Raw genomic sequence first — 17,297 nt, forward strand, 5'->3', positions numbered from 1 at the left:
TCAGAAACGGTGACAATGAGCACAATCGGTTCAGTGAGAGTTGGCAGCTTGTGCAGTCCTGTGGAGAGGATAAGTGGTTCCTCAAACTTTTTATTTTAAAGTTGTCAGGAGCCTCAACAGTGTGCTGCAGTGTGGTATTAGACAAGTTTCAAAATTTTAACTATATAAATATGAAATTGACAATGCTAGTACGACTATCAGGCTATTACACAGTTTGTTCTACTTAATGGAGGCTGAAGTGTAGCCTTTTTGTCTGATCTGCAGTCGAAATAATTCATGTTTATACTAAAAGGTTGAGTGGAGGATTATACCACGGTGCAGTGACCCAGCACTGCAAATAACTTTCCACTAATGTGGCAATATGGTCAGTAAAACCTGTGATACTGAATCTTTCTGAACAGAAACACAGAGAAATGGAAGAAGAAAAATGAAAATAAATAAATAAATAATTGAAGTCGAACTCTTCTTCAACATCTAAATCCTTGTCTCGTTCGCTAAATGTAAATGACAGTTTTGCTTCTCTGACTAAATTAATGAGTGGCCACACATTCTGCATGATGCTTCCCCGCTGAACAAGTAGTTGTTGTATTGCCTGGTGAATTTGGAAATCATAACTAAAAAATATACTGATAAGAGTCTGTAGTATGGAGCAGAGTGATGTTAGCGTGGTCAAATTTATGATAAAAACAGCCTGAAATTTTACGGATAAAATCTAAAGATTTAATCTAGCATCCTTAAACAAATCAGTTCAATTTCTGTAAGTCTCTTTGCACATTGTTAATGGCATTTTTTTTGCTTTTTGGGTCATTTGATTCCACATATTATCAGCTAAGAACCTTTGACTATTTCACCATGAAATAATAAAAACACAAAACCTAAACTAAATCCATAGACTGTAAAAGATGGACATAGCCATGTGACTACACTCACTGATATTGTCGCCTATGGATTTCTAATTATTCCAGCATCATAGTTCTTGCCATCTTGGCTTTCTGGAACCAGAAGTTATCACATTAATAGCGAATGCTAAGCAGTTTGATTAGCAAGCTTTAAAGATAACTACTAATCAGTGCTAAGTAACATATTGAATATGCTACACCAAAATTCAAGCAGACTTTCTGGTTTAGCAACATAGAAAACAATGTAGTTTGTCACATCATTGTAATCGAAATGCTAAGTGTGTTCAGAATTCCAGTTCAGCGACTTAGGTTAGCAGGAGGTAAAGCTAGCAGGCAGCAATCAGGTACAGTTGCCTTTGTTGGCACACAATGATTTCTGCCATGCATTAAAAATCTGAATGCCCTGAGTTAACCTCTCCCAAGTTCTAAATGCTGCTTTCAGTCTTTGTAAACTTTGTAAACATTTTCTGTTTAAAATTTTTTTCTTAAAATGTCTTTATAATTTTGTCACTTCAACTGGCATCCATCAACTCACTCTTAGGTATGCATTAGAGTCTTGGTAGGTTGGAGTCTTTGTCTTATGTGGGCAGCATGAATTAACTTTTGGAGCCATCCTCAAGTAGGTCATACTTTCTCAGAGTATTAAAAAGAAACAAAAATGAAGATCCCAAAGATCAGCACTGCTTTTAAATTGTTTATGTAACATGAAGTTTCAGTTTTACTAATGGAAGGCAAAATCAGTGATCCTCTCAGCATGCTGCCTGAAAAAACACCCCTTCACAGGTGTCAGGTTGGGGTGTTCGGTTCTGAAAAAACATTGCGGACATTTGATATGCTTCAAGGGACTTACTCAATCAGCTGCGGCTCGGCAGATGTGTTTGGAATATCCATCATTGAGTCTTGGATAGGTTGAATACCATCATGCTTTTTGACGTTCCTAACCTTCTAGTTCAACATAAACACAGATGACTTGAAGCCTTGTATTAAAAATCTAGTATAATTGTTAGCATATTCCACATCTCTGGTGTCATGACACAAGGTGCCCTGTGGAACAGGGTCATTTAGGCATTTCAGGCAGGTTAAACTGAGTTTATATAGAAGTAATCAGCTTTTTCTTGAAGAAGCAGACGTCCAAGGTGACTGCTTGACCACAACTTAACAAATTCTCAACAAGATGAAATCCTAATTTCCAACAAGTTAAAAATCTTCAAACACAAAAGAAAATCTGAGTTTTTCCACAGAGAAATCTGTGCACAACTATAAGATATTCATTGTTTTATGTAGGAAAGCCTTAATAACATGTAAATGTAACTCGATAAGAAGGATATTTTGCATCAGTAATCTTAATTGCCCTGAATAGTTCCCGAAAACAAGATCTTTTTGCATGCTACACTGCATGAGTCATGCAAATGCTGCATGAGTGGTGTTTATCCCACTAGTGCTCTGTTCATGCATGCAAACACTGGCTTACCTAATCTTTACCAGCTCTCTGGGGCCATTTTCACATCGAAAACATTTCATTATCCAATCAAAGTTGCTATGATAATTTAGCACTTCAGGGCATAACCACAGTTTAATCACTTTCATCTCCACTAGGGGATCCGAAGCACACATTTTGAGGCAGCATTAAGGCATTATAGAATAATTGTGCTCATGGAAGAAGACATTAACTAAACCTGTAGTGTCTGGAAATGCAGCATATGAGGGTTCAGTGAGTGCTCTCTTTTCTGCAGTCAGTCTTATGTCAAATAGCCAACTGAGGATCTTACTGTACAGTTTGAAAAGTGAACGAGAAGTAACGTTGAAGTGCATCAGCTTTTAAGAATCGGACTGTTGCTGCGGTGAATTCTATTACAGTGTGAATTCAAGCTAGCACTATTGTGATGTGTGATTATCAAAAGGTGTCAGAAAAGTGTGACATTTTGCTTCCAGCTAAGTGTAGGGTGTTTTTTTTCTACCCCAATTCAAAAAGATGACTATTACACTCTCAGCTCTGTATTTTTGCTCTTGGACTCTACTAAAGTCACATTGCGTGATTCAAAGTTCAAAATGATGCTTGTTCATGTATGATGAGCCTTGGCGCAGTCATCCACTTCATCTCTGAGTGTTTTAGCTGCCTTTCCCTTTCCTTTAAACCAACTTTCTTCTAATTGGCAGACCACATTAGGGATAACCCCTGTGACATCATTTAGAGTTGAGAGTAGAAAAAATCAAAAACAAAGTGTTTAGAGCTGCTGATTACACATGCTTATTGTTGAACCTTTGGCCACAGAGCCTAAAACAGCGCTAACCGTTCTGGCACACAGTGAGAATTTTGCGATTAATTTTCCATAAAATGTTTTACATTTGTTTATTGCATGAATTTATGGGCAATATGTTGAGATCACCAGGTTTTAAAAGTTATATAGTAGATAGAAATCCTTTACTAATAGATGATAAAGGCACCTTTGCATGTTTGCATGCGGTGGGAGAGTAAAGATCATTCACCCTGACAAAAACTGTCCTTGACAACAGCAGCTTTTGAGTTGTTAACATAATCTCCGCCCCCCTACCGCCCTCCATTTTCACATGCGCCACTGTACCCAATCTGGGTCACACAAGTGAGATCCCAGACAGACCCTGCCACACACGCACCGGCTCACACACGCACCCACACCACATTCACAAATGTCACCCTTTATTATAATCACTAATAGCCTCTGCATCCCAGACTATCACCAGCCAATCCTGTTAGGTGTGACTGACCGCTTCGAAACATGAAAGGCCGGGATTGGTCACAGCCAGTGTTGTAGGAAGCTGGTTAGGGATCAGCATGGCAGGGTATCTGGAATCAGACAAAAGCTTTGAGTGTGTGCGTGCGTGTGGCAACTGCTAGTGTTGGTAACTTGTTAAATATCCAGTCTCATACTGTAGTGAACATGAAGGAGAAGTTAGGGAGGTAGAAGGAAGGAAGGAAAGGAAAAGGAAAAAGATTTTGAGTTCTAATCCTCCCTTGAACACTCAAAAAGCTTTTTTATATTTAGCGAACTGATTTGTTTGGACTTCGTTAGCTTCAACTCTGGGCATGTTCATCACGCAACTTTTCCGTCCTCTGTCCTAGTTGTACTTATGACAACTACACCTGTGAGCAAGGCTGTTGAATATATAAAATGAATTTCCTTGCACTTCAAGATTTATTACATACAAGACCAGCCAGAAGGCTAATAGTGCAGGAAAACATTGTAGAAAAATGCTGGATGCAGGAAGATACTATGTAACATGATGATGTACCAGCTCAACAATTCTCAGTTAACAGAATTTACATTTTAATTTGTAAGTTTATTATAAAATGCTACTTTTTACAGTTTTGTCATGGTGATAGTCACGGACACTGCAACATACTTTAGTAACTGAGCACAGTATTGAGGCATGCATTCTGATATAAAGTATAAACATAATGCAACACTTGTAGCACAACTAAATATTTTAGCTAATGTAATAATTTGGACCTGGAATTCCAGAGCTTCCCGGATGTGACCGTTAATTATTGATGGCCAAGTACAATGAAATTGTATATTAAGTAGAACGTTTAGACAAAAAGAGGAAGTTCAAAACATTTACTTAGATTTTACATTTAATAAAAAATCTGTTTAATTTAAAACATTTGGTTGTGCACAGTTAATATTAATCTCCTCTGACCTTAGCAAGGAGAGAAAGCCCCCGAAAAGGCTCCTTGTTCTCAACAACCGCACAAGGTTGAGGGTTAATCTCTCTAGCTCTCCAGCCCTCCTATGAAACCAGATTATAGGATTTGCAATTCAGGGAAAAACATAAACATTTGAGGGATCTTTAAAATTCTTTGACATATTGGTGTATGTGAGGTGTCAAATGGTTTAGATGTTGGCAAAAAAGCGAAGCCAAGTAGAGGTTGCACTGAAGAGCTCACAAAAATGTAAATAATTTATTCAGCTTTTTATAAAAATGTGAATAATTGAGAGCTGCTTCTTTTTCTCTCTCTGTCCCAGTTGCTAAAGTAGGCGACGTTTGTGGGCAGTTTAGGCAAAATGGTACCTGACAATCCAACGCGGACAGGTTCTGGTCACCTTTACCCTGAGCGAATTTTGAATATATTACAGATTCAAATTTCCATTTTGAAGTTTGAGCAGGAAAAGACTTTGCGGCGTGTAAAATGTAACATTGAAAAGGCTGAGAGCCAGATATCGTCATGTTTTGGCTCGGCTTCAGATGCTTTGCCCTCTTTCGCTCGGTTCTAACATTTCGCTGTGTGTTTGCTATTTTCTGCCTCTCTGAGTTAAGAGCAAATTGGAACAGTGAGATCATAAAGTGACACACACATGCAGTGTGTATGCTTATTATGCGAGCCAGGTCAATGGGGATGACCTACTTCTCAGTTCTGCTCCGTGCGCTGCCACAGTCGCACACGTCAAATCACCAAATGGACCCTGCACCCAAATGTGAGGTTTTTTTCATAGCTCTTTTGGGTGCTTATTGCCGAGTAATTTCTTTTATGCAATTTACTCAAAGCTATCTGGTAATGGAATCTCTCTACACTTCCATGCAGAAGTGTCGCTTGTTTTATTTGAGTTTTTCAGGTTTTTGTGCAGTTGAAAAATTCATTGTGCTGAAAAAAATCAGAAAAAGCAATGCAATCAAATTTCCCTGAAGCAACATTTTAAGAGAACAAATGATCATGAAGTAAGTTTCATTACAAAAACATATAAAACACATCAGTGTTTAGACCTGCAGTTAGCAACAATTATCATCTTCATTATGAGTGTCTCAGTACATTATGTAAAAGTGCAGCGCTCAGTCTTTCCCTTTAAATCGAACACAGAATCTCTCTCTCACTCATCTGGGGATTTTTTTTTGTCTGCATCATTCTCTTGTTGAATCAGTTTTTAGAAAATGGAGAGAAAAGAAAGAGGTCCTATGAAAATTTTAACAGTTCAAACTACAAGGGGAAAGGAAAGCGGCAACCTTCGTGGACCTGACGTTAATGAAAGATTTAGAAGTTGAATGCAGACTAATGGGGGGAGCCGGGCCCAAATATAAACAGGAAGGGAGATCAAAAGTTGACAGAGGCTTAATTTCCAAATGAATTTATTAGTCATTTTCAGATACATTTGTATGTGGAGTGAGTGAGCATTTGTCTAAATATGAACTCATTTCTAAAAAGTACTTTAACCTCTAACCCAACCCTGTCTGTCTCAACAAACACTCGTTGCTACACACACCAAATCTTTGGTAGTCTCTTTAAATACTTAGGGTTTGGTTTAGGATGAGGGTTAAAGTAGATTAGCCAGAGTACTTAGAAATCACAGGGATAAAAGTTGGGTTTGATTTAACTCTCACTGAATAAGTGAACGCTGAAATAACGGCCAGTTCCAAAAGGTTATGTGTTGGCATTCATGGATCAGAGACCATATGAAAGTTACTTTTCTTTTTCAAAATAAAACAGCAGGCATTTCAGCGAGGCATCGGGGCAATGACATTTGTACCCGCTCAAAATAGAAATGTAGCATTTTGGACTTCTGTCATGATGTAACATGAGATGAGTAGAGACAGAAACAGAAACGGAGGAAGACTGAGATAAACAAATGTCAATCTGATCCTTCTGAGCCTATCATATCTATTGAATATTATATTGCCATTTCTGAGGAAAAGGTCACTGAGAGAGTTTCACTGAATGTTGTTACAGTTTGTGCTTTCTGACTGAATTTTTCGTGGTTAAAGCAATAAAATTAAACTGCCTCCTTATTTGCCTTGAGATTTGTACACTCTCAAAATCCTCTTCGTGGGAACATTCGTTGATTTTACATGACGAGCCTTTTCACGTTGCAGTAAAATTGGTGTCATTACATTAGCAATGTATCTGAAAGAGCAGGATCTATTGTTGAAATGCTTCCTTGTTAATGAGTTAAAAAAAATCATTTTGTAGGCTCCCCTACATGTAACAGTCAGCAGCTTCAATAACCGCATCCTCTTTGAGGAATGGTTGAAAATACAAAAATGTAAGACAGTAGCTATTTTACAGACAGAAGCAGGGATGCACTGATTGCGAGCACCAACAAACAGCCAGTAAACAGTCAGTAAACAATAGATCTTAATCAATGTTATAACTGCTTAAATAGCAGTTTAAAAAGGTCTTTTAGCTTTTCAGGGTACTAAACATTTGAGCTGAGCTAACACCACGTACAGTACATAGTGTTCACTGGCAGTAGTAATTATTAATTAGTAAGTATTAGTAAGTAGTAGTAAGTAAGTATTGCATGGTTGCTGGTTGAGACTACACCTAAACTAGCAAAGTTTAGGTGTTGACATAATGATGATTATTGCTAGCAATTTTGTTTGCACTAATGCTAAACCTATAATAGCTGTATAGTTTGGTTGAAAACAGTTTCCTGTTGAAATATGACTCACCTGTAAACAGGCACGTTTAAAAAGTGAAAACATCATTCAAGCTTATTAAAGACTATATAGTATCGTGCTAATAGCTAACACTGTATGACCAAGGCAAACGATTAAAGTATCGTGTAACGTGTACAATGGCATTATTAATCATTACACAGCAGGATAGAGCTGCTAACATAAGCTAAAATTCAAAACATCATGAATCTGTTTTTTTGCACAACCTTAAATAGTTAAATAATGAATAACAATTGCAGATTGTTCCAAGCAGATAGATGAATATAGACAGAGAAAAACTGATTATTTTAATGAAACGCGACATTTAGAACTTCTTTGAAAGCAGCTGTACACAACATTTCGATAAACTAGATAAATATGTTGTGAACATTTTTAGTCTACACACAAAATTGTTAAGCATTTTAATGAAAGATGAAGAACAAAAATATAATGAGCCTTCTCCTTTTTTTATACATAGACTTCTATAAATTAGATAGATGCCATTTTGGATGAGGCACTATCCAGCATCCCATAAAAATATAGCTGCAAGTAATGTTAGGGACATCAGTTCCTGTTCAGAATGAAACATTTTCTTCACATGCTGAAGCTGCAGAGAAACAGAGGAGAAATGACTGCGGAGGAGTCTTCCACCGCTCATTCAGCTTTGTATTGCCCCCCACTGAACGCTATTGGTACTGACATTTCAGTGGTTCCAGCACAGCAGACGAGTCTTTCACACATAGTGGCAGCTCTGACAGTCATGGGGCACAAAGTGATTGTGGGAAAAATAAACAACTCTGATTCCATCAAGTTTTTCCTCCACTCTGAATGGCCTTTCTCCCCCCTCTCTCTCTTGCTTTCTCTTCTTTGCCTCCAGTTTTTTTAAAGTACTTCTTTACATCCCCTTTCCACTCGTTCTTCTTCTGTTTTGTGCTCTGTCACCTCAAAACATGGTTCAACAGTGTCACCTATGGTGTGTTGAGAGGCATTTCATCTTGTCTCACCTGCCAATTTGGATTTGTGTAACTATGCATGTCTATATGTAAGCGCAGATTTAGATTTGTGTGTGTTCTTTTGTCAGACTGAGGGTTTTTTTTCTCTTCATCCTTTCGTGCCTCCAGGTTTCCTCCCTCCCCTTTCAAACCTGTCAGAGCTTCGTCAATGTATAACTTTTTTTTGGCTTTGTCAGGAAGTTATTTTTTCCTGCATCTACCTTCTCTACTTTGTTTGTTAGTTGGCTGACAGCTGTGTGCTGGAATGGAGTGCATAAAAAATAGTCCTTGGACTGGTCCAATTCATATTTAGTTCATTTATGCACTTTTATTACCTTCAAACAGACAACACTCATGCATTAGATTTCTTTTGTTTTAATGGTTATGCTTTGCATTAACCTCATTGTGATGAGTCTAGAGAGTCTGATTAAGAAAAGGAAGCATGCTCCAGAGGAGTGGAACTGTTTTACACTTCAAGAATACCTGAGAATTAAATAGAACTTTTTTTAAATGTAATATTGGATGATTGTGGTCTTTTTCAGTGAGCTATTTAATCTAGTTCATCTTTTAATTAACAACAGTCGATCAATAGTCCTCTGCTATCAGTGTGGAACAAGTGGAACATAATGAACCAGTTAGAGGACATCCGATTGGCCGAGCTCACACATTTTTTAATATTAACTTCATCAACGTGGTTGGATTGTCACGTTTTTTGACATCTTTTAAAAACAAATGCAAGCCTCAAACTAATTTAAAGGATAAATGTTTGCAAGTTTGCCAGCTAACCTTAGCCAGTTTGTGCCGGCCCTTTTTTCTGTCAGCTTGAGTCACGTTGAGATGTTTGTTACTGATAGAAAAAGGGGAAATTATTAAACATGTGCAGAAAGATTGTACAAACACATTAGCTTTAAATGCCCAGTCGCTTATTAGTGAAAACTCATTACAGATATTAATAAATAGGGCAAATATAATTTGCTGCCCTATAGGAATACTTTAAAAAATCACCTGATACACAATGCTACATGGTTTTATATTTTAGTATCTTATAAATTAATGATTACTAGATTGCATAAAAGTGCACTGAACAGTAAAAAAGCTGATGTTTCAGTAAATAGTTATCATTCACTTTAGCTTATGAGGCTCTACTAGAACCACTTGCATCATTCATTCCCCTCACAACTGCCATGGTTGGTTATTTTGACCCTGTCCTGCAACAATAGCAGAAATCCAAAGAAATCACCTTGAAGGAGTGAAGATGTGTCATCTAATTTTTCTAATTATAAGTAGGATTTAACAAAATATGTTTTTAGGATTAAGTTTTAAGGGTTTCATTAGTTTTATTAAAATAACATATGTAACATATTAGATATTAGAATCCATAGATAAACAAATAAACAAAGGGTATTATAAACATATCTAAATTATTTTATTATTATAGTAGAACATTATAAAAAAAGTTTAAAAAAGAAGATGTTTGGCTAATGCATCATATCTAATTAAGCTAAAATAAAGAGGATACCAGATTTAACAGGTTACAATGACCTCTTTGGGATTTTCAGTCTTACCAGCAAGTTAAGTTCGCTTAACTTAGCTTAGTCTTCCAACTGTTAGGCTAATGGTGTACAGCTATTCAAGGGCTTGTTTTTTTGGCTTTAAATGACAACATATGCATTTAGTTCAAGTTCTAGAGTTTGTCTAGAAAATTACTTATCAAGCTTTTCGGCATCTTTAGCCACAAGCTAGTTGCTAACTTAGTCTGGCTACTATTGGTTGCATGCCAGGTAAAAGTAGGATTTAAGAAGATTTTTTGTTGTCACAAAAAACTTTACACACCTGACAGGAGTTAAAATACAGAGATTGATGATAACTCTTCCCTACACAAGTCGCAGCCTCTTGTTGTAAAAAATCATAAAAAAGTTGAAAGATTTGGGTTTGTCCCAATCTTACATTGCTTGCATTTAGGTAGGAGTGAATTTGGAGCTCTTCTGCCATGATCTTACATTTGGAGAAGTCTGTGTGTTAAGTTTGTGTTTACACACATGGCCGCAGATGCATACTGTCAAATACTTGGGCTAAATAAGATTACATCTCACCCTACTACATAAACTTTGCTCCCTCATGTTGAAACTGCTCATTTGGTGATTATTTAGCTTCAGAGCTGCTGTAAGCTAACATCCAACGATGCTGTTATGAAAAGGCAATTCGACCAAAAGAATAACAGTATACGCTAACCCTTTCAACCCTCCAAGTTTTATTTGACAGTCGGAAAGCTCGGGTCTCACTGACAGATTAGTTGCCATTATAAGCACCTCAGAGAGGCTCTTAGATGTTTCAGAGTAGGTGTTTTGTGCTAATGAGTATGTATCACTGTGTGTGCACATGCTGCGATGCCAGTGTAGATGAGTGTGTCTCTCTGAGTGTTTGTTTTTAACAGTCCAAGCAAACACATACCCATTCCGTTTCATTTAAAGCATGCGATTGCCAAATCATTCCCATCTCCCACATTCAATTACTTGCATTTTCCTCTGTATATCCTTCCATATTTGCTTGATTCCAGCATTTGGTGTTTCCCTTCTGATATAAATGTAAGAGATCAAGGGCTTGCTTGGTAATACGTCTATGCACACAGTTCCCCCCCATCTCATCTCTTTCACCAGCTCATCAGGTCTCACAGTAAATATCTGATCTCAAATATCACAGGTACTAAAAGTGGTTGTTGGACTGTGCTGAGCTCATATGAGGACAGTTTATCTGCAGCACTTGTTTTTTTGTTTTTTTCCCCAGAGGATGAGAGGAAGCCATGCATAAAGATAGATTAGAGAATGAAGAGGAGATATTCAGAGTGCAGCAGTCCACTCACACGAGTTTTAATCTCAGTAAACAGTGACATCTGCTGAAAGGGCCGCACCATGGAGATCAGAGCGGATTTCTTTCCTGCATTTCATTTCATTCCTTGCATTTTTCTTTTGTGTGTGTGTCACTGTCGTTATTATTCTTAAAGTGTGTAGAAATTGGAGCATGGTTTATAATATCAATTTACGTACTCATTATAATCAAATGCATTCATACTCAAAATCATTTATTTTTTAAATCTCATTGTTTTCAGAATTATCTGTGTGCTAATCTGACATTTTCTTTCTTTCTTTTTTTCTTTTTTTGTGCTGTGACACATTTCCTGAAACTGGCAAAGATCCTTTTAGCCCTAAGGGTTGGTTTCACTTTTATTTCACTTCTAAAATAGGGATTTTTTTTTCATTGACATTTTCAGCTACAGTAAAATCCAATTTATCTTCTTAAAATTAACCAAAAGTGTATTAAAAGGCCTAGGGCTATGAGTTCAGAAATGAAGAAAGCATGCACTGTTGAATTTTTAACTTGGAGGCAAAGTCTCAGAGGTAACTTGTCTTTATTAGAACTGACTGGAAACAGAGCCACACTTATTTATTAGCTTACTTGAGCACTTTTAGTTATATTAATTAGCAGGCAGCTCCCCTTTAATGCTTTCCAACATAATCAGGAATTTATAAAACAGTAAATCTTGCTACATTTTGTTGTTTTGTGTTTCTAAATTTGAGTTTAGAAAAACAAATTTTCTTCCTGAGTCTCTTGGAGACATGTTGACAGCATGGAGGTTCACGTGGAAATCCAGAGTCAGCGGCTCTGCAGGAGAAATGAATTGGCATGTGTTCTAATTAGCAACTGACTCCAGATGTGGCAGATGGAGCCACAGCTGTAGTCAATGTTAAAACAAGACTCCCATTTCAACTCGAGTGGTAAAGGTGCATCAAAGTTGAATTTATATGATTTGAGCAAAAGTAAGCTTGAAATAGCTTGAAATGAATGTACGGACGCCTCAAAAGACATAAAAACCCATTAAAAATCTCATCAAGCTTCATCAAATTTCATTTCATTTCTTTCCTTTCTTTAATGTAAACCAGGTGAGAAGAACAATCTATAGTCATTTCTTTGAAGCATTATTACTTCTGCCAAAGAGGTTATGTCGAGTTTGTGTGCGAGCCTCATTCAGTCTGTGAACACAGTAGTTTCGGATGAGTTCTGAAACTTTCAGTGTAGCTAGTTAAAACATTTGTCGGCTACCCTTATCTGATCTCGCAGTGCTTCTTGCTAGAACATGATGTACTAGATGACTTAGAACACTAATTATTTTGTCTCACTCAGAGCATGCTGGGAAAATTATACCCCTTCTAGTACATAGCTAAAAGAAAGATAGTAATGTTACAGAAGGTGCTAGCACAAAATGTACTCTGTGTGTTTATCATGCATCAGGCAATTAAATATTATTTGAGAAAACATGAGTGGGGTCAGCCTTCTGTAGCCAAAATGAGTAGAGCACAAACATAGTTCCCACATCCCATAATCCCACCCATTTAAGAGCAAGTTGGAAAAAAAAAGACGTCTTCAACCTGCTCTTAGACTTTTGTTAAGGCCTTTTCTGTCACTTGTCTTTTCGGGGCTTCCATGCTGTACTATCTGTACAGTGACTTAATGGTAAAGAACGAGGGATAAAGCGAACCTCACTGCCACTATTGCACACTAGTTACATAAAGTATCTGATTAGTGAGAAGTTGCATTACTGGCTTGTGGCTCAGTAGTTTTAAGTCCAGCCTGACAGATGCTTCTTGATGGCAGCAGCTGCTGCTGCTGGTGTGTAATCTTGTTAATCCAAGCATAGGGAAACCTATAGCGCACTGCGGTCAACAACAATGAGAATCACAAAAGGGCACAAAGTGGGTCAACAGCACATCTGCAATGTGGCTGCTATAAAGACCATGAGATATTTGTTAGAGCAACTATATGTTTGGCTTTCAGCCTACAGAATGGTCTTTACGTTTTCTGTTAGTACAATTGAAATGTATATATAAAGCACCAAATCAGTAATACACAACAGAAAACCCCAACAATCAGGCCATATAAATATGGCCTCATATAAATAAGCACTGGGTGACAGTGGGAAGGAAAAATCCCATTTTAACAGGAAGAAACCTCCAAACTGACTAGCAACATTCTCCTCAGCTTGTTTTTTGATACTAATGCACTTTTTTCTAACTTAGACTGTCTTTAATCTTGCTAATAGGCTCCCAGCTATTTTCACTTTCAAGATTAAGCTTGAGATTTTTTCTATTTTTTGATAAAGGATATCATTAGGGCTGGGTCAGATGACCCAGAACCATGATGAGGAACCTCCCATCATGCACTGAGCATCTCTCCTGTAGTTTTGCCTTGTCTTTTATTTGTGGCCTTGCTGTGTTCTTCTTTTTGGTCTTCTTTTTGACCTCACTGGCTGTCTATTCCTCATCTAAGTGAGTTCTTCCTTCCCACCATCACCACATTTTTGCTCATAGAGAACTGTCTAATAAATGAGGTTTTCTCTCTAATGTTGAAGGGTATGTAGCTTACAAAATAAAGATCCTTGAGGCCACTGTCACAGGCAGTATAAAAATAATTTGGAATTTATAGACCCCTGTGCCTCCTTTCTACTTAATACTGTGGACAAAAGTAGAAGTTCCACAGCCAAATTATCGTCAGGTGTTGATTTTAAACTTCTAAATGCTTATTGGTGGAACATGCTGAACCATGCTAATTAATCTGTTTGCTTAATCTTATTTTCAGTCTTCAGTCAGACGTAGAAAACCCTGCAACTTTAAGTCAACTCAGTGGTCTGCTCCATTGAGATATAAGCCCTCCAAAGAAAGCGCAGAGAAGTAAGCTGTTTCACACCATTTAATCACAAATCCCCCTGCTTTCTTTTCCTTTCTCCCTCTCTCTGCTCGCCTCCATCTATTTCTCTGGCCTCCAGACAGCTGAGTGGCTCTTCTGGATTTCGCTGACACTGCGCCTGGTCCCGCCTGGCCTTTTTTAATCAGGATGGACACTCTGGAGTCAGAGCTAACTTGTCCAATCTGCCTGGAGCTCTTTGAAGACCCACTGCTGCTCCCCTGTGCCCATAGCCTGTGCTTCGGCTGCGCCCACCGCATCCTCGTCTCCCACTGCACCACCAACGAATCAGTTCAGAGTATCGGCGCCTTCCAGTGCCCCACCTGTAGATATGTCATTTCCCTGAGTCCAGAGCGTGGACTAGAAGGACTTAAGAGAAACGTGACCTTGCAGAATATTATTGATAGAGTTCAACGGGCCTCATCTTCAGCCGGGCTCCCCCTGCCGCTGTCGTTGCCTGCCCCTCACAGTGGGCCCAACTCTCCCGGCGAGGAAGGTAGCAACCGGTTGGCCCTGGTCCCCCTCAGCGCTGCCATGTCCAGCCCGAGCACACCTCCGGAGCCGGTCCAGTGCCAGTTCTGCGAGCAGGACCCGCCACAGGACGCAGTTAAGACATGCGTAACGTGCGAGGTGTCGTACTGCGACGAATGCCTCAGAGCGACACACCCCAACAAGAAGCCGTTCACTGGCCACCGGCTCATCGAGCCTATGCCGGACTGCCACCTCAGAGGGCTCCAGTGCCTGGAGCACGAGGAGGAAAAGGTGAACATGTACTGTGTCACTGACGATCAGCTCATCTGCTCACTCTGCAAGTTAGTTGGACGTCACAGGGACCACCAAGTGGCAGCACTGAGCGACCGCTATGAAAAACTCAGGGTAAGCACAGAAATGGATTTTTTTCTCACCCTTCTTATGTTTGCTTAATTGATTTTAATGAAGTTATTTCACATTTGAAATCTTCTAAAAATCCCCATTTTCTAATTAAAACCTGCAAGATCCGTCACATTCTAATGACAGATAAGCTTATACTTTCTTTGTTCTTTATCTTATACCCATATAATGAATATTAAACTTTAATTTTACTCTGCTCAAAAGTGTGAAATTTTCTATTATCCTTATACAGGTATCTCACTCGATTATCATGTGAGATTATCATGTGCTGACTTATTATCTCTGCTGAATAATTAAGCAATTAGCATAATCACTGCGCCATGCCACTGTGCCAGGAGGGCGTTCAGAAGCAAGCACACAGAGCGAATATGGGGAGTGTCATTAGTGACGAGGCATGGTGTCTTTAATGAGGTTGCAGGTTAACGAGCACCAATTGCCTGCTGGGTGTAGGTGTGCTTAATTGAGCATGGCTATTACAATGTGCTGGTAATGGAGATGGAGGCAGTGTGTGTCTGTGCGTGTGTGTGTCTTACAGCAAAGATCATGCAGAACTAAATGTTACCTTGGATGTCCACCAGATGGTTTCTTCTATTAATCTGCCTTTGACTAATATAAGCACTTTGCTGGAGAGTGTCTCCAGTGATTTAGGATTACATTTGCATAATGTTGGAGTATTTTAATGGCTTCTATAAAAGGGAAGGGAGACAAAAAAGAGAAAAAATAGGTCAAAGTAGAAATGGCCAAGGTATAGCGACTTCAGTCCAAAGCCAAGCTTTCATAGTACAAAGCAAAATCCAGAAACTAGGAGTATGCAGTTACCTCCATTTACAAAGCTGAATTAATGAATGCAAGACGCATCACTAGTCTCCACATCACACCCCTGATGATGTAAGTTCACTTTTACCTCACGTTTGTGGTCCTACTAGGCTGCTAGTAATCTGATTTTAGATCAGCACAGAGAAAGTTTTCTCTGGCAAACGGCCTTCTATGTCACACAATGAACACATCACTTCTTCTGTTCAGTTAGAGTAAGCAGGTCAACAGGTCAACAGTTTGCAACAACACTTTCTGTTTTCGAATGCGTCTTTGTCTTCAGTTAAAGTTGAAAATTAGACATTATTTAAGTTATGTAAAACAGTATATAGGCACATACAGATACACTATCACTATTTCAGCTTAGCTTTGTTGAATCATAACCAGTGTTGGAGTCTTTACTCAAAACAAGTAACAGATTACACATTACTCAGTACTTTTCATCTAAGTAAAATAAATGGAAATAAATTGTCTCATACTTACAAGTTAGGAATATCAACCATAGGCTACAGTTCTGCACACAACTCAAATGACTGTCTGAATGAGGACACATATACAATCTTTCCTTTAGTATGTACGTATGTAATGTGCCAAGAACACAAAGCAAAGTTGAAAACAAACTCAAAGAGACTTTAAAGGGATCGCCATGGTAATTCTACTTTACAAATAGGGAATGGAGGCTACAACGTCACTGCCTCTGTTATCTGTTGAACTTCAGACTCTGGCTGTTGGGCTGGGGCCAGCATGCGATTAACTTTGTCTTCATTCTGTGCTCTTGACTAGCTTTGTGTTAGCATGTTTTTGTGTAGAGGGTTGCAAAAGAACTGAGATTGTGTTAGCGGTGCTTGTTTCTGTCCTGGACTAATCATGAGCTTGTCCCTTTGTGCTATCAAAGAAAAAAACTATGTTTCTATCACCACATTTTCCTCCTCCTGCACATGAACTGAAATTAGCTGATTATAGCACAAATGGGTCTGTGAGATATCCCATTAATAATGTTTTTCCATGGTCAACATTGACCAGTCACATTTTTGTGATGTCATAGCTTTGAAATATGGAGGAAAGTGTCTTAGGTTGTATAAAACTCTCTTCCAGAAAAAATGAGTCATGTTAAAAGAAAACAAAAACACTGCTGTATAGTTGTTTAGAAGTGGGAATTAGCTATAGAGCACAGGGCTGTAAACATGTTTTTCTGCTTTAAAGTTGGGCATTGTAAGATGCTAATCTACTGGGACTGACTCGCTTTTGGAGGCAGCCTCAAGCAGCAGCTGGAGGAACTGACTTTTTTGTGCTATTTCTGTGTTCCTCTTGGTATCGACCCCAATCATCATGATCCCCACTGGTGCATCCTAAGTATACCCATTTATGCATCTACTGTAGGTTGCAGCTGTGTCACCTCTAATGTCCAGCACAAGCGCATTCACTTAGGTCAAACCTGATGATTTGAATAAAGACAACATTTGAGCTTTTCTGCTGATAAGTCCACACAAGCATACTGTGGAATACGCCAGGCACAAACACACGCACACACAGGTATGTACTGCCAACTTCCACATTTATT

The 17,297-nt window shown here is 38.5% G+C and overlaps 1 protein-coding gene across 2 annotated transcripts in view; it reads left to right on the plus strand.

Moving 5' to 3' along the window:
- The window catches only part of LOC102312483 (E3 ubiquitin-protein ligase Midline-1), a 92,357-nt gene that overhangs the window by 29,646 nt on the left and 45,414 nt on the right, over positions 1-17,297 (plus strand). For both annotated transcript variants that reach the window (XM_005919967.3, XM_005919966.3), the window contains exon 2: positions 14,115-14,908. In XM_005919967.3, the coding sequence (XP_005920029.1) occupies positions 14,183-14,908 (726 nt within the window). In that variant the 5' untranslated portion in view covers positions 14,115-14,182. The remainder of the gene's footprint in view (positions 1-14,114; positions 14,909-17,297) is intronic.

Source organism: Haplochromis burtoni, unplaced genomic scaffold, assembly GCF_018398535.1.
Source record: "Haplochromis burtoni strain Fernald_Lab_line unplaced genomic scaffold, NCSU_Asbu1 Contig_40, whole genome shotgun sequence".
NCBI lineage: Eukaryota > Metazoa > Chordata > Actinopteri > Cichliformes > Cichlidae > Haplochromis > Haplochromis burtoni.